Source organism: Terrapene carolina, unplaced genomic scaffold (genome assembly GCF_002925995.2).
Source record: "Terrapene carolina triunguis isolate 2854851 unplaced genomic scaffold, T_m_triunguis-2.0 Scaffold247, whole genome shotgun sequence".
Lineage (NCBI taxonomy): Eukaryota > Metazoa > Chordata > Testudines > Emydidae > Terrapene > Terrapene triunguis.
The window spans coordinates 8968252-8984865 of NW_020664598.1; the positions used below are offsets into that span (position 1 = coordinate 8968252).

The 16614-nt window shown below is 41.5% G+C and overlaps 1 protein-coding gene across 2 annotated transcripts in view; it reads right to left on the minus strand.

The window, feature by feature from the left end:
* Positions 1 to 1771: 1771 nt before the first annotated feature.
* Positions 1772 to 16614, minus strand: part of CHST11 (carbohydrate sulfotransferase 11) — a 239733-nt gene continuing 224890 nt past the window's right edge. For both annotated transcript variants that reach the window (XM_024200076.2, XM_024200075.2), the window contains exon 3: positions 1772 to 4717. In XM_024200076.2, the coding sequence (XP_024055844.1) occupies positions 3863 to 4717 (855 nt within the window). In that variant the 3' untranslated portion in view covers positions 1772 to 3862. The remainder of the gene's footprint in view (positions 4718 to 16614) is intronic.

Here is a 16614-nt window from a genome sequence, read left to right on the forward strand (position 1 = left end):
TTACTTCTAAAAGCACTTTGCTGTTGCAGTGTGTAAGACTTGGTTAGACAGTCTCTGAAAAGGTCCCTAAACATATTTTTAAGGAGGCTGAAGCATGGAGGAAGTCCGATTTCTGTGAACTCTAACTAGATGACATTTCATGATGTGGACTCAGTATAGTTTGGAGTCCCAGAAGCTTACAGGTTTGGATCCACTGCAGACAAACTACTCTAACACTGGTAACAACTATCAGAGCATGAAGACATGGCCTCAGGATTTGTATGTACTGTTAGGGATCAATGTTTTGTACTTAGTTTTATACTCTCATTTTTCAGCTCTGGTCACTTTGCCCCCCTCCCTCCAAAACTGCAAGCCTCAGGCAGGCATGGAATTTGCCCCCCCCCCCTCCATGGCCCTGTTGACCTGACTGGAACTGCTTCCCCTCCACCCCAAAAAAAATAAAAATAAAAATTAAGTCAAAGTACACTTATGGAACCCCTGTTGTGTGAAGTTTGCATTAGTCTTAACAAATATTAGGTGTGAGTGGTGTGTTAGTGGAATTAAGGATAAATGGTTACAAGACAAGGGCTAGGGGCCTAATCCTGCCATAGGGATGCTCTGAATTCCATTGCTGGATTCGATCTTTTATCTTGGGTTTGGGAAATTGTGGGAGAAAAAGAGAAATCTTGTTTTTCTGCCAGTCTCTTCACTGTGAAAGGATGGTGCCTTTTTGAATATACTGGAAGATCCTCAGAGCCATATCTCTATGGGTTCAGGCAAAAGAAAACCTGGCTCAGTCAAATCAATACACCCTGTAGTTTTAAGTAGATCCTCTTGTTTAGTCCCAGTTAGGAAGTAGGATATTACCATATTCTATTTGTGAATTTTTTTTTTAAACTATGCTCAATGTTGTCAAATTTGTTCCACCTTATTTAAATCAACACCCTGTGATAATCTAGGCCCAAGACTTTCAAGAACAACAAGCGATTTTGGGTGCCCCCTTTGAGACCCCTTTTATAAGGATTTTCAGAAAGTGCTGAGCACCTGCCTTCTGAGATCAGGCTTCTTAAAGTGCCTCAGTTTAGGCATCTGAATCACCGGCTGCTGTTGAAAATCTTGGTTCTTTTAATAGCAACTTCCTCATTTTTCCAAACGTTCTTCACCCAGTGCTTTTTATCAAAAAACATGAAATAAAATATGTCCACAAAACAGTCAAATGAAAGAGAATATATAAGAACAGATGAAATTGTGCTGATGACAAGGGATGAGTAGAAACAAAAAGACAGAGGGAAAGTGCATCATTCCTTAGTTTTTAAAAATTTACTGACCAGCATTTTTTCTTACATGACAATTTAAAAATAACTTCCTGTAAATGGGGAAAAAACACCCAACGGATGATAGAGAAAATTGGACCAAAATACTAATACTGCCAGGTACAGCATTGAGCAAGCAGATACAACCTATAAATAACTTGTAGAAAAAATCCACCATCAGCGTAGATGGGGTTTTAAAAAAGCAAATATATAACCAGTGAACTACATAATAAAAGAAAGACAGGGCACACCCTGTGATAGGCACTTGCACCAGATCCCATACACGCTATCCAAGACAAAACTGCTTTCAAGTAAAAAATGAGTAGGCAATCAGAAACCACTTAGGAATTCATAAATTCAGCCAGCCAATTGCGTACTACCCCTGCTGCTATCCTCTCTCCCAAATAGTATCTGAGTTTTATATATAAAATGTCCATTTTAGAATTGACAGGAGGGGTGTGTGTTTTTTTGTTTTGTTTAAGGCCAAATTTCAGCTGTGAAAGTATGTTAGTTGCTTCTTGTTAGCTTTGTTACTTTGTCCTGACTGAGATTTTTGTCCAGCAATAGCTTTGCAAAATAGGACCAACTCCTATTTCCTCTAAGTCCTAGTCCCCTTTAAAAGTCAACAGTGTCTGTGTGGGTCCTGGTGACTGACACAATTGTAAATCTGTGTAATTCCAGGGTCTAGCCCAGAGACTGATAAATTGGGTCAAAAGCAGAGCTGTTTTATCTAACCCTCCTCACAACTTTTTGAACATTGGGAATTTGATTATAGTGAGAGATGGATATGGACAACTCGAAGTAAAAAAGCATCACATGTAGGCTCCTAAATCACATAGGCACCTTTGAAAGTTTTTTTTTTTTTTTTTACCCATCACCTTGTTTTTTGCAAAACAAAATCCCAGCCCAATGAATGTTTGCAAAATCAATAGCAACCTTTGATTTTGTAAAATCTATAGCCTTTATGGTAATAAAGAACTTTTCACTTGTCAAAGTGACAGCCTAGATTATCAACACCTGGTTCAAACAAATTCCTCTGTTCCATTTTCAGCTACAGGAAAATAAGCCACAAGAAAGTGGGAAAGCAATGTATTGAATTAGTTCCCTCTGCTACCTCTCCAGGTCAAGATAGCTCAGTAGTGAGTACATAATATTTCATAAATAGCATACCCACTGCTGGATCCCATTTACATCCAACGCAGATAAAATTAAATAAATTTTGCAGTTGGAGAAGTCTGTATTCTTCGCACTGAGTTTGCTAATAGTTCTAGATTAGAATACCACTTTTTCTTATTTATAGTGACTAAATTATCCATACTTTGTTCAAAACATTCTCCATATAACAAAATAATCTACTCCTCCTAGTACATTTCATCTCAACAAACGTTATATACAGAGCAACTGCTACTGAAACATTCACCTTACATCAAAGGGTCATGTTCTCATACTAGACTTAACTCAGGTGCAGAATTAAACAGCTGGAAATTAGAAACACGCTCACCAATGGTGTTTAATATTGACTAATAAACAGAAAACAACACTACCCCTGGAAGGGAGAGGCCATGAAACCAACATGTATTAAGGATACATGAGTGCTTTTATTGCCCCGTATGCTCAGATCAATATCAAGGTGATCTTTTTGGATGCCTATATAGTATATACAAACTTATTATTGCCAAGATTCTCTGAAGTGACTAGTGAGTTTGGGTGCCCAACTTGAGATCTTTTAAAAGGGCCTGATTTTTTTAGAAAACGTTAAGCACCCACTTGCTGAAATCAGGCCTCCATTAAGGTGGCTCAGGTTGAGCATTCAAAATCTCTAGTTAATTTTGAAACTCTTGGCACATACTTTGTTGGTATGTAATATGCACAAATCCCTGTCAGCATTCATTGGGCTGGCAGGCTTGGAAATGCCAGGCACTGGGACACAAACGATATTGGTGATATTAACCCGTCCAGATAAGAAAAATGTATGTTTGAATGTATCCCTTGAAGAAAGCAATTTCTTTTAGTCCTGGATTTTAAATATTTTTGTAACAAAATGTTTCATATTTTTCTTTCTTGTATGAGAAGATAACTTTCTAATTTTGCTTTAAGTGCAGAATCACCTTGGAAGAAATTATTTCTACTAGGGTTTCCAAAACATATGGCTAGTAACAATATACAAATAAATTCAGCTGAGGAAAGCACAAAACCAGATTTCCTTTGTCCAAATATTATCGTATTTCTGCTGCTAAAGTGAAACCTACCAAGAGACCATGTTTTAAATAAGTATAAATAACATTAATTAGAATTTGTTGAATGCAAAGATAAATGAAATTCACCAGAACACAATTAACGTTTATAAACAATGTAGCAGTAATATTCATTTCTAAAGCGAGATCATCACCATCCTGTTACCCCCGCAAAGAGAACTGTCCTTTCTTACAGATGATTTAAATAATTTTGACTGTGCTGCTCGCAGCATCATTCAAAAAGAAAATATTAATTTACAAAATAACAATTCTCCATATTTATTATGACAAATAAAAATCTTAAATAAAACAGGCTTTCTTTCTTCCTTCTCCCCCTCATTCCAGTTTCAGGTAGCTTGGCACTGAGTAATTGAACATTAAAAAATCAAGTTTGTAGACTTCGTACAGTTGTGTTTGGTGTTCCGAGCTGATGTTCTGGAAGAACTCTGTGGTCATTTCATCAGTAGTTCTCGTAGACTTTGCATAGGTGGGGAACTTCAGGTAGCTGCCTACTCCTGCAAGTTGAAGGATGTAATTGGAATCATCTTCAAGTGTTTCATACTTTCCTATGAGGTCATAATGGATATGGCAGGGGTGGCAGAGGGAGTAGACAGTTTGCCAGTGCTCATTGAAAGGTTCTTCTCTTTGGGTATTTGGGTCAATGAGATATGCCACAAACTCCTCGAATTTCACATCATCACCTTTACGCAGAGCCTCCTGAGTGGCATTTTTCCTTTGGCGCCTCACAATTTTGGTACCGTATCTCTTGTGAAAGGAGGTGTTGTACTTCTGGGTGAACTTGTTCCTGTAGGCTGACACCAGTCTCTCGAAAGGCTCACGGACAAACAGGAACTTCATGTAGCTTTTTAAGCGGTGGTTGATCTCTGGAATGCTGTACTGGTTGAGGGTCTTCAGGTTTGAGGATATATGGGCTTCATTGGCTGGTATTTCCATGGGGTCACTGTATTTGCCCCTTCCTGTCAAGACCATCATGACTCTCTTCCAGTTTGTACAGGCCACCTTGGGTACATAACAATAGATCATTTCATGATCTTCATCCACCACCAAATGTTTGAGATCGTTGGGTGTCAGCACACGGCGTTTCCTGCTAGACATGCTGTTGGCTCGACATGTATCTGTGACTTGGTCTCTCCTAATCTGATGAAGGATTGCTGTGTTAGACAACTCCAACTGGAAAGAAAACATAGATACAAATAATTCAGTACACATGGGAAATTCTTGCTGCCTTTTTACTTACTAGGTTAATCCCCACTGCTCCATTTGTAGAAAAACAGACCATTGCAAGCACTGTATTTGAAAGACTTAATTCTTTGGCTGCATGCAGTAATTCCAAAGTTACAGGATAACCTTTTGCCTCTAAACTTCTTGATTCGAACCGGTACAAATGTGGTCATTAATATTTTACTGCTTTTCCCCTTTGGCCCAAGGGCAAGGGACTGTGCAATCCTATGTATCTTGGCAGCAAATTTATTTGCCATGTAATTTTCCTAAAATGTTGTCATTGCTTTCTTAGATGTAGAAAAAGAATCTCTTTTGACCACTGTAGTCAAACTCATTCTAGAGAAGTACAGAACCCAGCTTGACCTTTACTGCTGAGACATGGCTGGAGAACACCACTGTCAGACAGTTTGCCAAAACAAAAACAGCGTGTGCTCTTGGTGCAGATGTCTTTCACGCTACAGAATTAATAATCTCAGCTCATTTCTTGATTATGACCTTGTCATGTGAAATAAAACCCAGGGAGATTTCTGCTTTTCCAAGGAGAGCAGTCACTGAAGTGATATCTCGAGGAGCAGGAAGAGAATTCTATCTATAACTTCCCGTCTATTGATTTGTGTTTAGTAGAGAGTGGTGAAGAGTCTGCAGCCTTTTTACACATTAGTACTGCAAACATGTTACCCTTTTTTATTTTCTTACGTTTCTTAACTTTTTTAACTGTTGTGGGCTGTTGATGGGGCTAGTTGTCAATTAACTTACGTCAGGCACATAGAATGTGCCTTTCTGGCATATTTAGAAGGAATATCTATCTGAAGATTTCATAGCTTTACATATCTTAATTAACTTAGTCTCCCCAAACCCCCCTCCCTCCGATGTACTGTAGTTAAGTATTAATATCCCTATTTTACAGATGGGAGAAATAAGAGACACTTGGGTTAAGCACTGAAATCTCACCCAGCTCCCAGGTGCCTAACTCCATTGGCAGTCGGCACCTAATTCCCGTAGGTGCTTTAGAAAATCCCGCCTAGTGACATTAATGCTTTAGGGTATGTCTACATGGCAGTCAGAAGGTGTAACTGCAGCAGGCATAGACATAACCAAGCTAACTTGAATAATAGCAGTAGTAAAGCCATGGCAGAACAAGTGGCTACACAGGCTAGCCCCACCCACCCAGAACACCGGGCACAGGTTTGAGTGGCCACTGTCTGTGCTGCAGCAATCTGGGTATGTCTAAGCATGCTGGAATCACAGCTCCCAATTGCAGTGTAGACAAACTCTTAGATCCAAACTAGCACTGGTTTAGTTAAACTATGTCCATTTAACTAAATTGATTTAACTGGTGCAAATCCCTTTAGGTTGGTTTAGGAGTGGGGGCTTTTTTAGTTTTGCTTTTTTGCAGTTTAGCTTAAATCTGTTCCTAGTCAATTTTATTATAGGTTAAACTAGGCTTGCTTTATCTGATCACCCTTACTGGTTAAAAATCACACCTTTAAAAACGTCCGAGAGCACAACTGCCGAAGCAAAAAAACCCAAACAAACGCCCAGATTGCCGCCCCAAGCACGTGCTTGGTTTGCTGGTGCCTAGAGCCGGTCCTGGATGCTCTGCAAAGTACAACAGTGTTGTCAATTTTTGCAACTTTACTACAAGTTTTACAAACTTTGGTATTAATATTGACACCCCAGTTCCTGGAGTTATACATGAGAATCTCAGCTTTCATTAAAAACCTATTTAGCCTTCATGGTTGGGGAGAAAAGGTTGAAAATGTGACCCAAGTGCAACCTAAAGGTTAAAAAAAATCAGAAGGCCAATAACTTGATTTTTTGGCTGAATCATGAGCATATTTTTAATCTCATGATTTTTGAACATTTGGGGTGGTGATACTGTTGTAGACGAGGCCTAGCTGTTGAAACTCTCCCCAATGCAGAAGGCCAGCACAAAGGCCCCATTTAGGCTTCAGTGGTGCATAAGCTAAGTGGTGAATGGGCCTTATGCTCACTCTCTGCACAGGGGAGAATTTCACTCACTCTGAATTTCTGCAGGGTGCACAGGAATGCTGTGCCACAATTGGGACTGGAGCTCTGATTTGGTACGTCCCAAACTTTTGCCTTTAAGGCCCAGTTCAGCAAAGCATTCACATATTTGCATAAGTCCCATTTAAGCCAGTTAGACTCCTAAATAGAAGAACTATTTAAAAGTCCAACTAAACCTCCTGTCTTTGAAAAACTTGACCCACACTGTCAATGTCAATGTCCCTGGCTAAGCATGTGCTTAAGTCCATTCCTGTTCAGCAAAGCCCTTAAGCATCCAGGCCTAACTTTGGCACATGTATATTTAGCCTCTGCAAATGTAAATACATAATGAGAGGGAAATTTTATTTTTAAATGCAACAGGGAGATGGATTAATGCATGACTGGCCTGCAGAAAATTACTGCTTATTGCTAGAAAGACCGTCCTAGCTACTGCAGGACAAGGTAACTTTCTCAGAGTTGATCACGTCATTCGGATGACCCCACACTGCAATTCCACTTGCTAGGACATTATTACATTTACACAGTGAATTTCACCCTGAAGGATCTCAAAGCACCACTGAAATGCTGTCACCTTTGCAACGTGCGTGGTGGCAACAAGCTCATCATGCTGCATAATGGTGGGGAAAGGAGGGGAAAACTTGGTCAAGGACGCTGAGGCAACCTTCTTGGGCAGCCCAAGCCTTTTAAAAATAGGCGGCTATGGACGGACTTCTAAATCCCTATTCAGGCACCTAAGTGGCCTGTTTTTCCCCCAAGTGCTGAGCCATTGAGATTAGTGGGACCTGCTGGGTGCTCACTGCTTTTGAAAAGCAGGCCACTCACTTAGTTGACTAAATTGGGATTTAGGAGTCTAACCTTCTACTTCTTCAAGTCTTGGCCCTGATTAATATGTCAGTGTTTGAACATTTAAGTGCAGCTGGTGACTCGCTTACAGAGTACTATGGACTCTTTAGTGTCTACGGAGAGGAGACAAGCTGGCTTTGTAATTCATTTAAAATATAGAATATTAATGATCAAGCAAACAACTATTTAAATATTTCTATTGTTTTATTACAGAAAAATAACCCAGCTTTGCAAAAAGTTACAGAACTAGGCAGGAGACTGTTGTTCTAATCCTAGCCCTCCTAACCCTCTGTGTGACTTGGGCAAGTCACTTCACTTCTCTGCACCTGTTTCCTCTCCTACCCTTTGCATTACCTGTTTAGATTTTCAGATGTCAGCCAGAGACCATCCCTGGCCCCTGCCCTATGTGTCTGGACAGTGCCTAGCACAATAGGTCTCTGGTCTTCATTGTGGCCACCAGGTATTACTGTAATACAAATAAAATGAAAACCAGCCATTCTACCTTCTTTGGCTCTTTCCCAGAGTTTTAATCCATACACAATGGCCTAACACAAGCAGTGTAGACAATCTGGATCATCTCCTGTGTGTGGCATTCCTCTGAATGTTGGCCAGGCACATTTAAAATGCAGTTTGATGTTACAGTCCTGGAGATGGGAAGCCAACTGTAGAATGTGCTTCCTATGTCCTATGGACGTTGACTAGCAGGGAATTTGTAAATAAATGTCTAAATGCTGTTGTCCAGGATCACACTGCTGTTTAAAGAAAATGTCTTTTCTGAGGGTAGAGGGGAAAGAAATAAGAAATTCAACAGTTGAAATTCACAAAGCTACAGGAGCAACATTATCCATTAAATTAACTGGATTTTCACAAGAGATTAATTTTGCCCATGGTACTGAACAAAATACCGATCTTCATACAGGTAGAAACACCCCTGTTTTAGTTAATGGCAATATTGACCTCTGTTGACAGCAATAGGAGCAGGATAGGGCCCAGTCCCTTATTTTACTTCCAGATTTAGAACAACTTTTAAAGTTTGCAATATTCTAATATGTGTTTTTTCTTATGGCTCTGTTTTTGAACTACATAGAGGAATTACTGGGAGATGTTCCATGGCCTGTGCTATACAGGAAATCAGTGAAGATGATGTAATGGTCTCTTCTGGCCTTAAAATTTATGAATGAATCTTTGCAGTGATATACTTTGTACTTCCCCTTACATATAATTACTCATAGAGTTTCTCCTCTCCGGGCATATGCACATTACCATTAATAGGAATTTCATATATCCAGGGAAAGGAGAATAATGTCTCATTTTGGATTGCAACTAAATTGGGTTGCACACAATTGAATTCACTCCTTAAAGGGCACATTCCAAATTGGCGCTTATTGTGCCTTTTGCTCTTTCAATATGAAGAAACTACCTGGGCACAGTTAGGTCCCAATTACCATGTTTACTAAAAAGACACAAACATGTCAGGCCTAGCTACATATATACTGCTGCTCTGGGTCTGGTGGCTTCTAAACCACACATCACAATGAGCACCACTAGAGGGCTCACTATTTAAAAACCCATCTATTTAATCTACACTACAGCACTTGAACTATTCAGCCATCCTCAGAGTGCAGAAGACCATCAACAGCATACAGGAGACCTGGGACTGGGAGCTTCACTCTAGACTTTTGCCTATTGGGTCAGGCTTCTTGAAGAGCACGCTAACTTCACTGCTGTTGCAAGGTGGTGTAACTGCAGTGAAATCAATAGTTGTGCTACATCCCTTGAGCAGTGAGGCAGGTGCATTGTTCTTGGCATTTATAGGCAGGTTTGCTCCCCACTAGTAAAGCAAATATTCTTTGGTGGCTGACCCACATATCAAACGAATCTTAGGAAGCAGGTGTCATCTTCTCTACCCAGAGGAAGAGCACACTGCTGGCATTCACCTAGTGATAAGAGGCGATTATAGGTCTCAAACTGAAGTGGAGGGAGACATCAAAGGACTCTCACTGTGCAGCCCAGAGGTTAGTTAAGGTAACGCAGCCAGTGACTGAATTCATAGGGTGACACCAAGCAGTCTTTTGCCAAATTGACCTATATTCCATGTACTGTCTACCCCAGGGCCTACGGTAATATACAATGCAATTTTAATAAGTGTGCCCTAAGGCTTAATATTTAATATACTTATTTTAAAATAACTCTGAAGTTTCTTGTGCTGTGGCTCAGAACCAGCATTTAATTCTATATCTGTGCAGGGACAAAGTCACTTATTGACTTCATTGGCTCAACGTGGAAAAGAGACGCAAATCCGCTGCTGATTCTGGAACTGCATCTACTTAACGTACGGATGAATTCGATCCTGCAAGTTTATTTTCTCTAAAGGTGCACAGTTAGTTTCCTTTAAAGACATGCTTGTGGTTCTAAGGTTAGCTATGTCAGTGCAAAGCAAAGGAAAATATAGCCTCTGGGTATTTGAACAATTTACTCTGGGTGCTGAAATAAGTTGAAGATCCCATGGATCGGGTGAGAGGCAAATCAAACAGCTAGTGCATGCTCATGTTCCCCACTGAAGTCGTCGTATGCTGGGCTTCAGTAGCAGTTATGCAAATGCAACTGAAAGGATAATGTGGACCTTACTCTTAGGTTTGCATAAATTCACTGCTAGAGTTAATTAATTGCAGCCTTGATTCAGGAAAGTACTTAAGCAATCACTTAAATCCATCCTTGGTTAGGATAGCACTTTAAGCATGTGCTTAAGTCCCACTGAAGTCAAGAGGGGGGAAGGGGGATGGGAAAGGCAGCAAGAGAGGAAGATAAACACATGTTTTAGTTTAAGTGCTTTCCTGACTCAAGGCCTAACTTAGTGAATACGGGTTTTGAAGACATGCTAAAATGCATTAGTTTTACCCTAATGAGACTGACCCTCAGTCGCTATTTCTTTCCTGTTGGCATTGTAACCTGAGACAGATAAACGACCATGTAAAAACTGAAAAGTTTTCTCTCTCCCCTGACTTGGCATCGGGGTGAAGCAGGACAACACACCACAAATAGTTTCTTCAGCTCTCAATCTCAGGTGCAGCAGCAGCAACAAATAATTAGCCAACAGTCTAATACCAGAAATAGCTACTAGTAGAGGTGCTGGCCTTATTTAGACCCCAGATGAAGTACAAAGGAAAAAAGACCTGTTTTTTGTTGTTTGTTTTTTTTAAAAAAGGGTTCTGCTCACCTGGGGATATTTTTGTGTGTGTAACATAGATGGGTCCTTTAATGTTTTGAGGGTTAACAAATCAGCTGCTTTCCATGCTCTTGACTTCTGCAGAAACTGTCAGGCAGGGTACGTGTGTTAGTTTGTTATCTTTAAGTGACATTAGATGGAATATCTAAAGCATGGCTAAATTCAAAGAAAAGAGAAACTGCCTGTGTGTTATTGCTAAGTTCATCCAGTGCCTTGCAACGTCGGGGCCTGATCCAGGGAGGGGCTGAGCTTCTCTTGTGAGATGCTGATCATCATCCATTGTTTCACTTCAGGACACTCAGCCCTTTGCTGGATCATGCCCAGAGCTAGGCATGTGTCATGGTTTTGTGCTGTTTCTGTGCAGGGATATATGCTACTGGGACCTGCATTTGCTGACAAATTGACAGCCATCAACCTTCAACACAGACCACTACAGATTTATTGCCAGTGGATAAACTACAGTAATAAGCTGGGAGGTATTTTCTTCTGGCTACGTAAGCACAGCAGGGTGAGCTAATCTTTGCGGGCCTTTCCCGGCTTTGTGGTCAAGCAGCATGTTCAGAATCTGACCTGCTAATTGAAAACATTTCCTTAAGTAGCGTGTTATACTTCAGGCTTTATGGGTATTTGGCTTGTTCCGGTTCATTTAGATATCTGCACTTAAGGCATTTCCCTAATGGGGGAGTGAGGAAATACCTGTATGTCACTCAAAAAAAAATCATCAAGGGCTCAATTCTGTCTGTGAAAGGGACCCAGACAGGTGCACACACGCTGCAAAACGAATATTTTTGTGTACCCAGATTCTCCTGCCCTGCGGCAGCTACTCCTTATGCAGACTGTTGCTACTAGAGCCGTGAATAACCTAAGCGGTGAGCACAAAAGCTGTTCGGAGCAGTAATAATGTGAGCGGGGTGGCTGCCAGGCTGCAGGGAAGCACACCCGGGCATGTGGACCATGTCTTCAGTAACATGGAGTGCCACTCCATTCAGTTCAGGGGGACAGTTGAGATTTGCCATAGCGAGGACTGCAGGATTTGCTTTGAATTACTTTGTGGTAGAAGGTTGTCTCCTGCCCAACCTTGTATGCAAAAAATTTCTGTCTACTCTTTATCACTGTGGTAGCTAGCTTGGGTGCTACTGAACTAATCTGTGTTTCTGATTAAGATAATGTATTTTATCCACTATCATTAGTATAAATCAAAGCTAATCTCCACCAATTTTTGTTAAAGTTGGAGATGTTTTGCACCAGTGAAATAGGCACATACCAAATGATAACACAGTATGACCAGCTGAAAACAGGGTCTTATAACGGATGGGGTCAGGGAGCCTTAACTATAATTGATGCTACCAGTTCCACCTATAATATGTGTAACACTCATGCATAGAATATTTCAGCTGTAGAAAACATCTCCAATATTAACAACAACAACAAGATATCAACACACCCAGTAAGAGTGCTATGATGTGGGTTAGTAATTTAATATAGATGATGTTTAATATTTTCCCAAATGCATACCCTTGCAAATATGCAGAATATTTTCAGTCTTAGTTGCAGCTCAGAAACATGAATTTGATTCTTGCAACTTTGTGTTGTAACTGCAAGACAGTCCCTCACACCGATATTATGCAATATTTTAAATTCTTGACTTTAGAAGTTTGTGGGCCCCTAGTCACCACAATAGCTATTTGTCCTCAGAATAGATTTTCCTCAGATACCTCAGCGTTGGTTAACCTCCCAATTTGCCCTTCTCAAAAGAATATCTGTTGTAGTTTAGACTCTACGTTATTTCGTACCTGAAATGTGCACTGTAGGTCACTAATTTAGAACTGTGCCTTGAAATAAACTTGAAATAAGCTGGGGGGTTGATTTTTTTTTTTTTTTTAAAGGTAACCCAATAGATTTGGAGATATTGTCAGAACTCTGCTTTATTTAGTCCCATGGCAAATCTGTAAATGTTAAACACTTAAAATCCATTTTTTGTAGCTAGACTATTAGTACTACTACTATTAGTAGCTCTACTAAAGTCAAGGTTGAATTTGGCTGCAGCCTGAGCCTCTACAACAGGATGGGCAAACTACGGCCTGGGGGCTGCATCCGGCCCTCCAGACGTTTTAATCCGTCCCTCGAGCTTCTGCTGGGGAGCAGGGTCAGTGGCTTGCCCAACTCTGCATGGCTCCCGGAAGCAGTGGCATATCCCTCCTCCGGTTCCTACACATAGGGGCAGCCGGGGGCTCCGCACGCTGCCCCCACCCCAAGCACTTCCACTGCAGCTCCTATTGGCTGGGAATTGCAGTCAACGGGAGCTGCAGGGGTGGTGCCTGCAGACAGGGCAGTGCGCAGAGCTGCCTGGCCGCGCCTCTGCATAGGAGCCGGAGGGGGGACATGCCACTGCTTCTGGGAGTTGTTTGAGGTAAGCGCCGCCCGGAGCCTGCACCCCTGGCCCCCTCCCATGCCCCAACCCGCAGCCCAGACCACCCTCCCACAACCTGAACTCCTCATTTCTGGCCCCACTCCAGAACCCACACCCCAGACAGAGCCCTCACCCCCTCCCACACCCCAACCCCTAATTTTGTGACCATTCATGACCCGCCATACAATTTCCATATCCAGATGTGGCCTTCAGGCCAAAAAGTTTGCCCACTCCTGCTCTACAACCTGGCAAAGAGTGAGGGTCCCAGAGCTCAGGCTGCAGTCTGAGCCTGACTGTCTATACCACAATTAAACAGCCCCTAAGACTGCGCCCTGCAAGCCTGAATCAGCTGGCACAGGCCGGGCGCGAGTGTCCAAGTGCAGTGAGACATACCCTGAAAGGTCACGCTGTGCTCTTAAAATGAAAAGAGCCCAACACTGCCCATTTCCCATTAGAAAACAGAGGGGGTTTACAACACTTAATGTTGGTCATTAACAATACAAACAACTCTAGTACAGCCAATTCAGATAATGTCTGGGAACATGATTCATGACAGGGAACAGAAGAGATTTGGATAAGAGGGAGATTTAACCAAATCTTTGGTTCAACTGACTTGGGCTGCAGTGATTCTTCTTGAACAGCTTAGTAATATTTTACAATCCATAGAGCAGAATACTCTACTGCCCGCACATTTTCTGTACTTCATCGCCCAGCAGCCTCATGTTTGAGGGTCTTTTTAAATTGCCAGAATTAGCATCACATGAAATCCACAACAAAACTTCAAAATTAATATTTCCTTCCCCCCCAATTTAATAAAACACATCAGACAATATATAAACCCTGTACATAAAAGGGGGTGGGTCTGTGTGATTGTGTACCACGTTTCTGTCTGTCTACAACTCTGTCCCACAGAAATCCTGACATAGAGGTTGGATAGTAGAGGATAATATTAATACTGGCGTAAAAGAGTACGGGCACTATGACAGAAAATGAGCAAATAAACCCACTTAAAAGGTTTCTTAAAATAATGTGGTGTTGCTTTTCCTTTTCATGTACCTTATTGTATAGCAACACTTTCAGTGAGCCCAAGTGAAATAAGTCTCATTAGTGTTACCCAAGATGCAGAACAGTCTCATCTATTATGTAGAATGAATGACTGGGGGGGGGGGGGGGGGGAAATCAATAGGGTTTTTTGGGGTGGGGGAAATTCCTCATAGTGGTAGCTTGCACTTTTCATCTCCAAGGATCTCAAAGTGCTTTTTTTTTTTTTTACAGACACAAATACACACCACTGAAGATGGGGGAGGGGCTTAAGAGGGAAAGTAACATGAGGACAGGACCCCCCCCCCCCACTACTGAATTAAATTCAGGGATTCACCTATCAGCAGGATTTAGGTCATACTGCAGGAGATGAAAAATATGGAACCCACTCAAATAAAGCAAAAGGAAATGTAGGTACAATACTTGTCCCCCAGGCTACCAGAGCTAACTCCCAATTTAGAACAAGTGTTACAAATTACAGTAACTCTTCTCCTCACGGGGGAAGTACCATGGTGCCTCTTATGAGCACAGCAGCCAGGGATTCTGTATTACATCTCATTTGGAAGACAACAGCCAGATCCTTAGTTACTGTAAATCCTCGTTGCTACACCCAGATGAGGTTCTGGCCTAGCATCTCTAGCAGCACAGGTGCCCATAATACTATGCTGGGTCAGAGGAAAAATGGATTCAGAGCAACACCTTCTGAATCAACACTATTTTCTCCAGCACCATAATTTTTCTAGAAGGACCCCCATGCCCATACTCCCTGCTGCAGCCCATTTAGCTTGCAAGAATCAATGATGTCACACGTTAAGTTGTAATCAGGCTTTATAAAGGGACTACAGACAGACCCTTTAAATACAACTTGGAAATAAGCATTCTGGCAGTATCCTAGACAGGCAACAACAGAGAACAGTGGACACAAAGGTCCAGCTAAAATAATCAATTTAAATACAGTATTTTGGGGGGACAGATGGGAAGCTTCAGGAAGGATCATGAACCCAGGATAATTTGAAGAGGAATGTTAGTGCTGCAGCATTTCTTGGGACCTAACATACAGAAGGGAAACTTGGCGTCTCAAGTTGCATGTACTAAAAGCATTCAGTGTTATAAGGTGGCTGGTAGAAAGAAAAAGAATTTAATTGGGCAGATTTCCAATTCCTTGTCTCATAAAACAGTAGCAAAAACAAGGAAACCAAAGGCTAAACCCTCGGTGTAAACTGGTGTCGCTCTGTACTGGTGTCGCTATGTTGTAGGCGGTGGAGCCTACAACATTTATACCAGCTGGAGATCTGGCTCCAAGATTCTAACAATAATGTGACTTTGATTTGGTCCTTCTATGACAAAAAAGGACAGTATGTTTGATGAATTTGTCCACTTTTGGCTCATTCTTTAAGTACGGTCATAAATCACTGTTCATATTAAAAACTAAAAGTTCCTGCCATTTACGAATTTAATTTAAAATGAAAAACCTTCCTGCTGTCTCCCCTGCATTGCTAGAGGTCACCACACACTTTCAGTATCTGTTACGACACTGCTAACACATTGCTGAATTCCATAAAAAGGAAGAGGTTCCCAACGCGGTAAACTGGAAAGAATCAAGGGGAATGCAGTTACGTTGCAATCTGCCTAGATTTCATCCAAAGTTGTTCCTAGTGGGGGCTTGAGAGTTCCCATCATTTCACTTTTGGGAATATCATTAGACACTGATCTACATAAGCCACAAGATTTTGAGCAGCTGACTTAATTTGCCTTGCAGCCTTCCCACTTATCTCTTAAATAACTATGAGTTATTATAAATTAATGTACAAGGCACTGATGAGACACAAAACATATCAGCCCAAGCCCAAAGAACTTATCTAACATAACTACAGAGAAGAAAGGATGTGCTAGGACACCCAGCAGAGGGAGTAACCTGACGTTTTGTTCTATGTTGTTAGCTCCCTACTGTAGCCTTTATGAAAGAAAAGTGTCTCAAGAGACTTGAATGAGGACAGAGAGGGGGCTCGGGAAAGTGGGTGTGAGTGGGCATTTCATATATAGCAGCACCGAAGGAGATTATGAGACAAATGATGCGTTAAGAGTAGCACTCCTGATCTGGCACAGGGAGTGCGTGGTGGGGACATCATAAGAGATGCAAACTGGATGGAGTTGCATAGGGCTTTAAATGCGAGGACAAGGAGTTTCATTTTGCTGCAGCGGGCAATAGGGAGTCAGTGGAAGGATTGGCTCAGGCATCTCTCTCTTTCAAGATGTAGTCCAACTGCAATTCCATGTTGGGCCTAATCCAAAGACCAT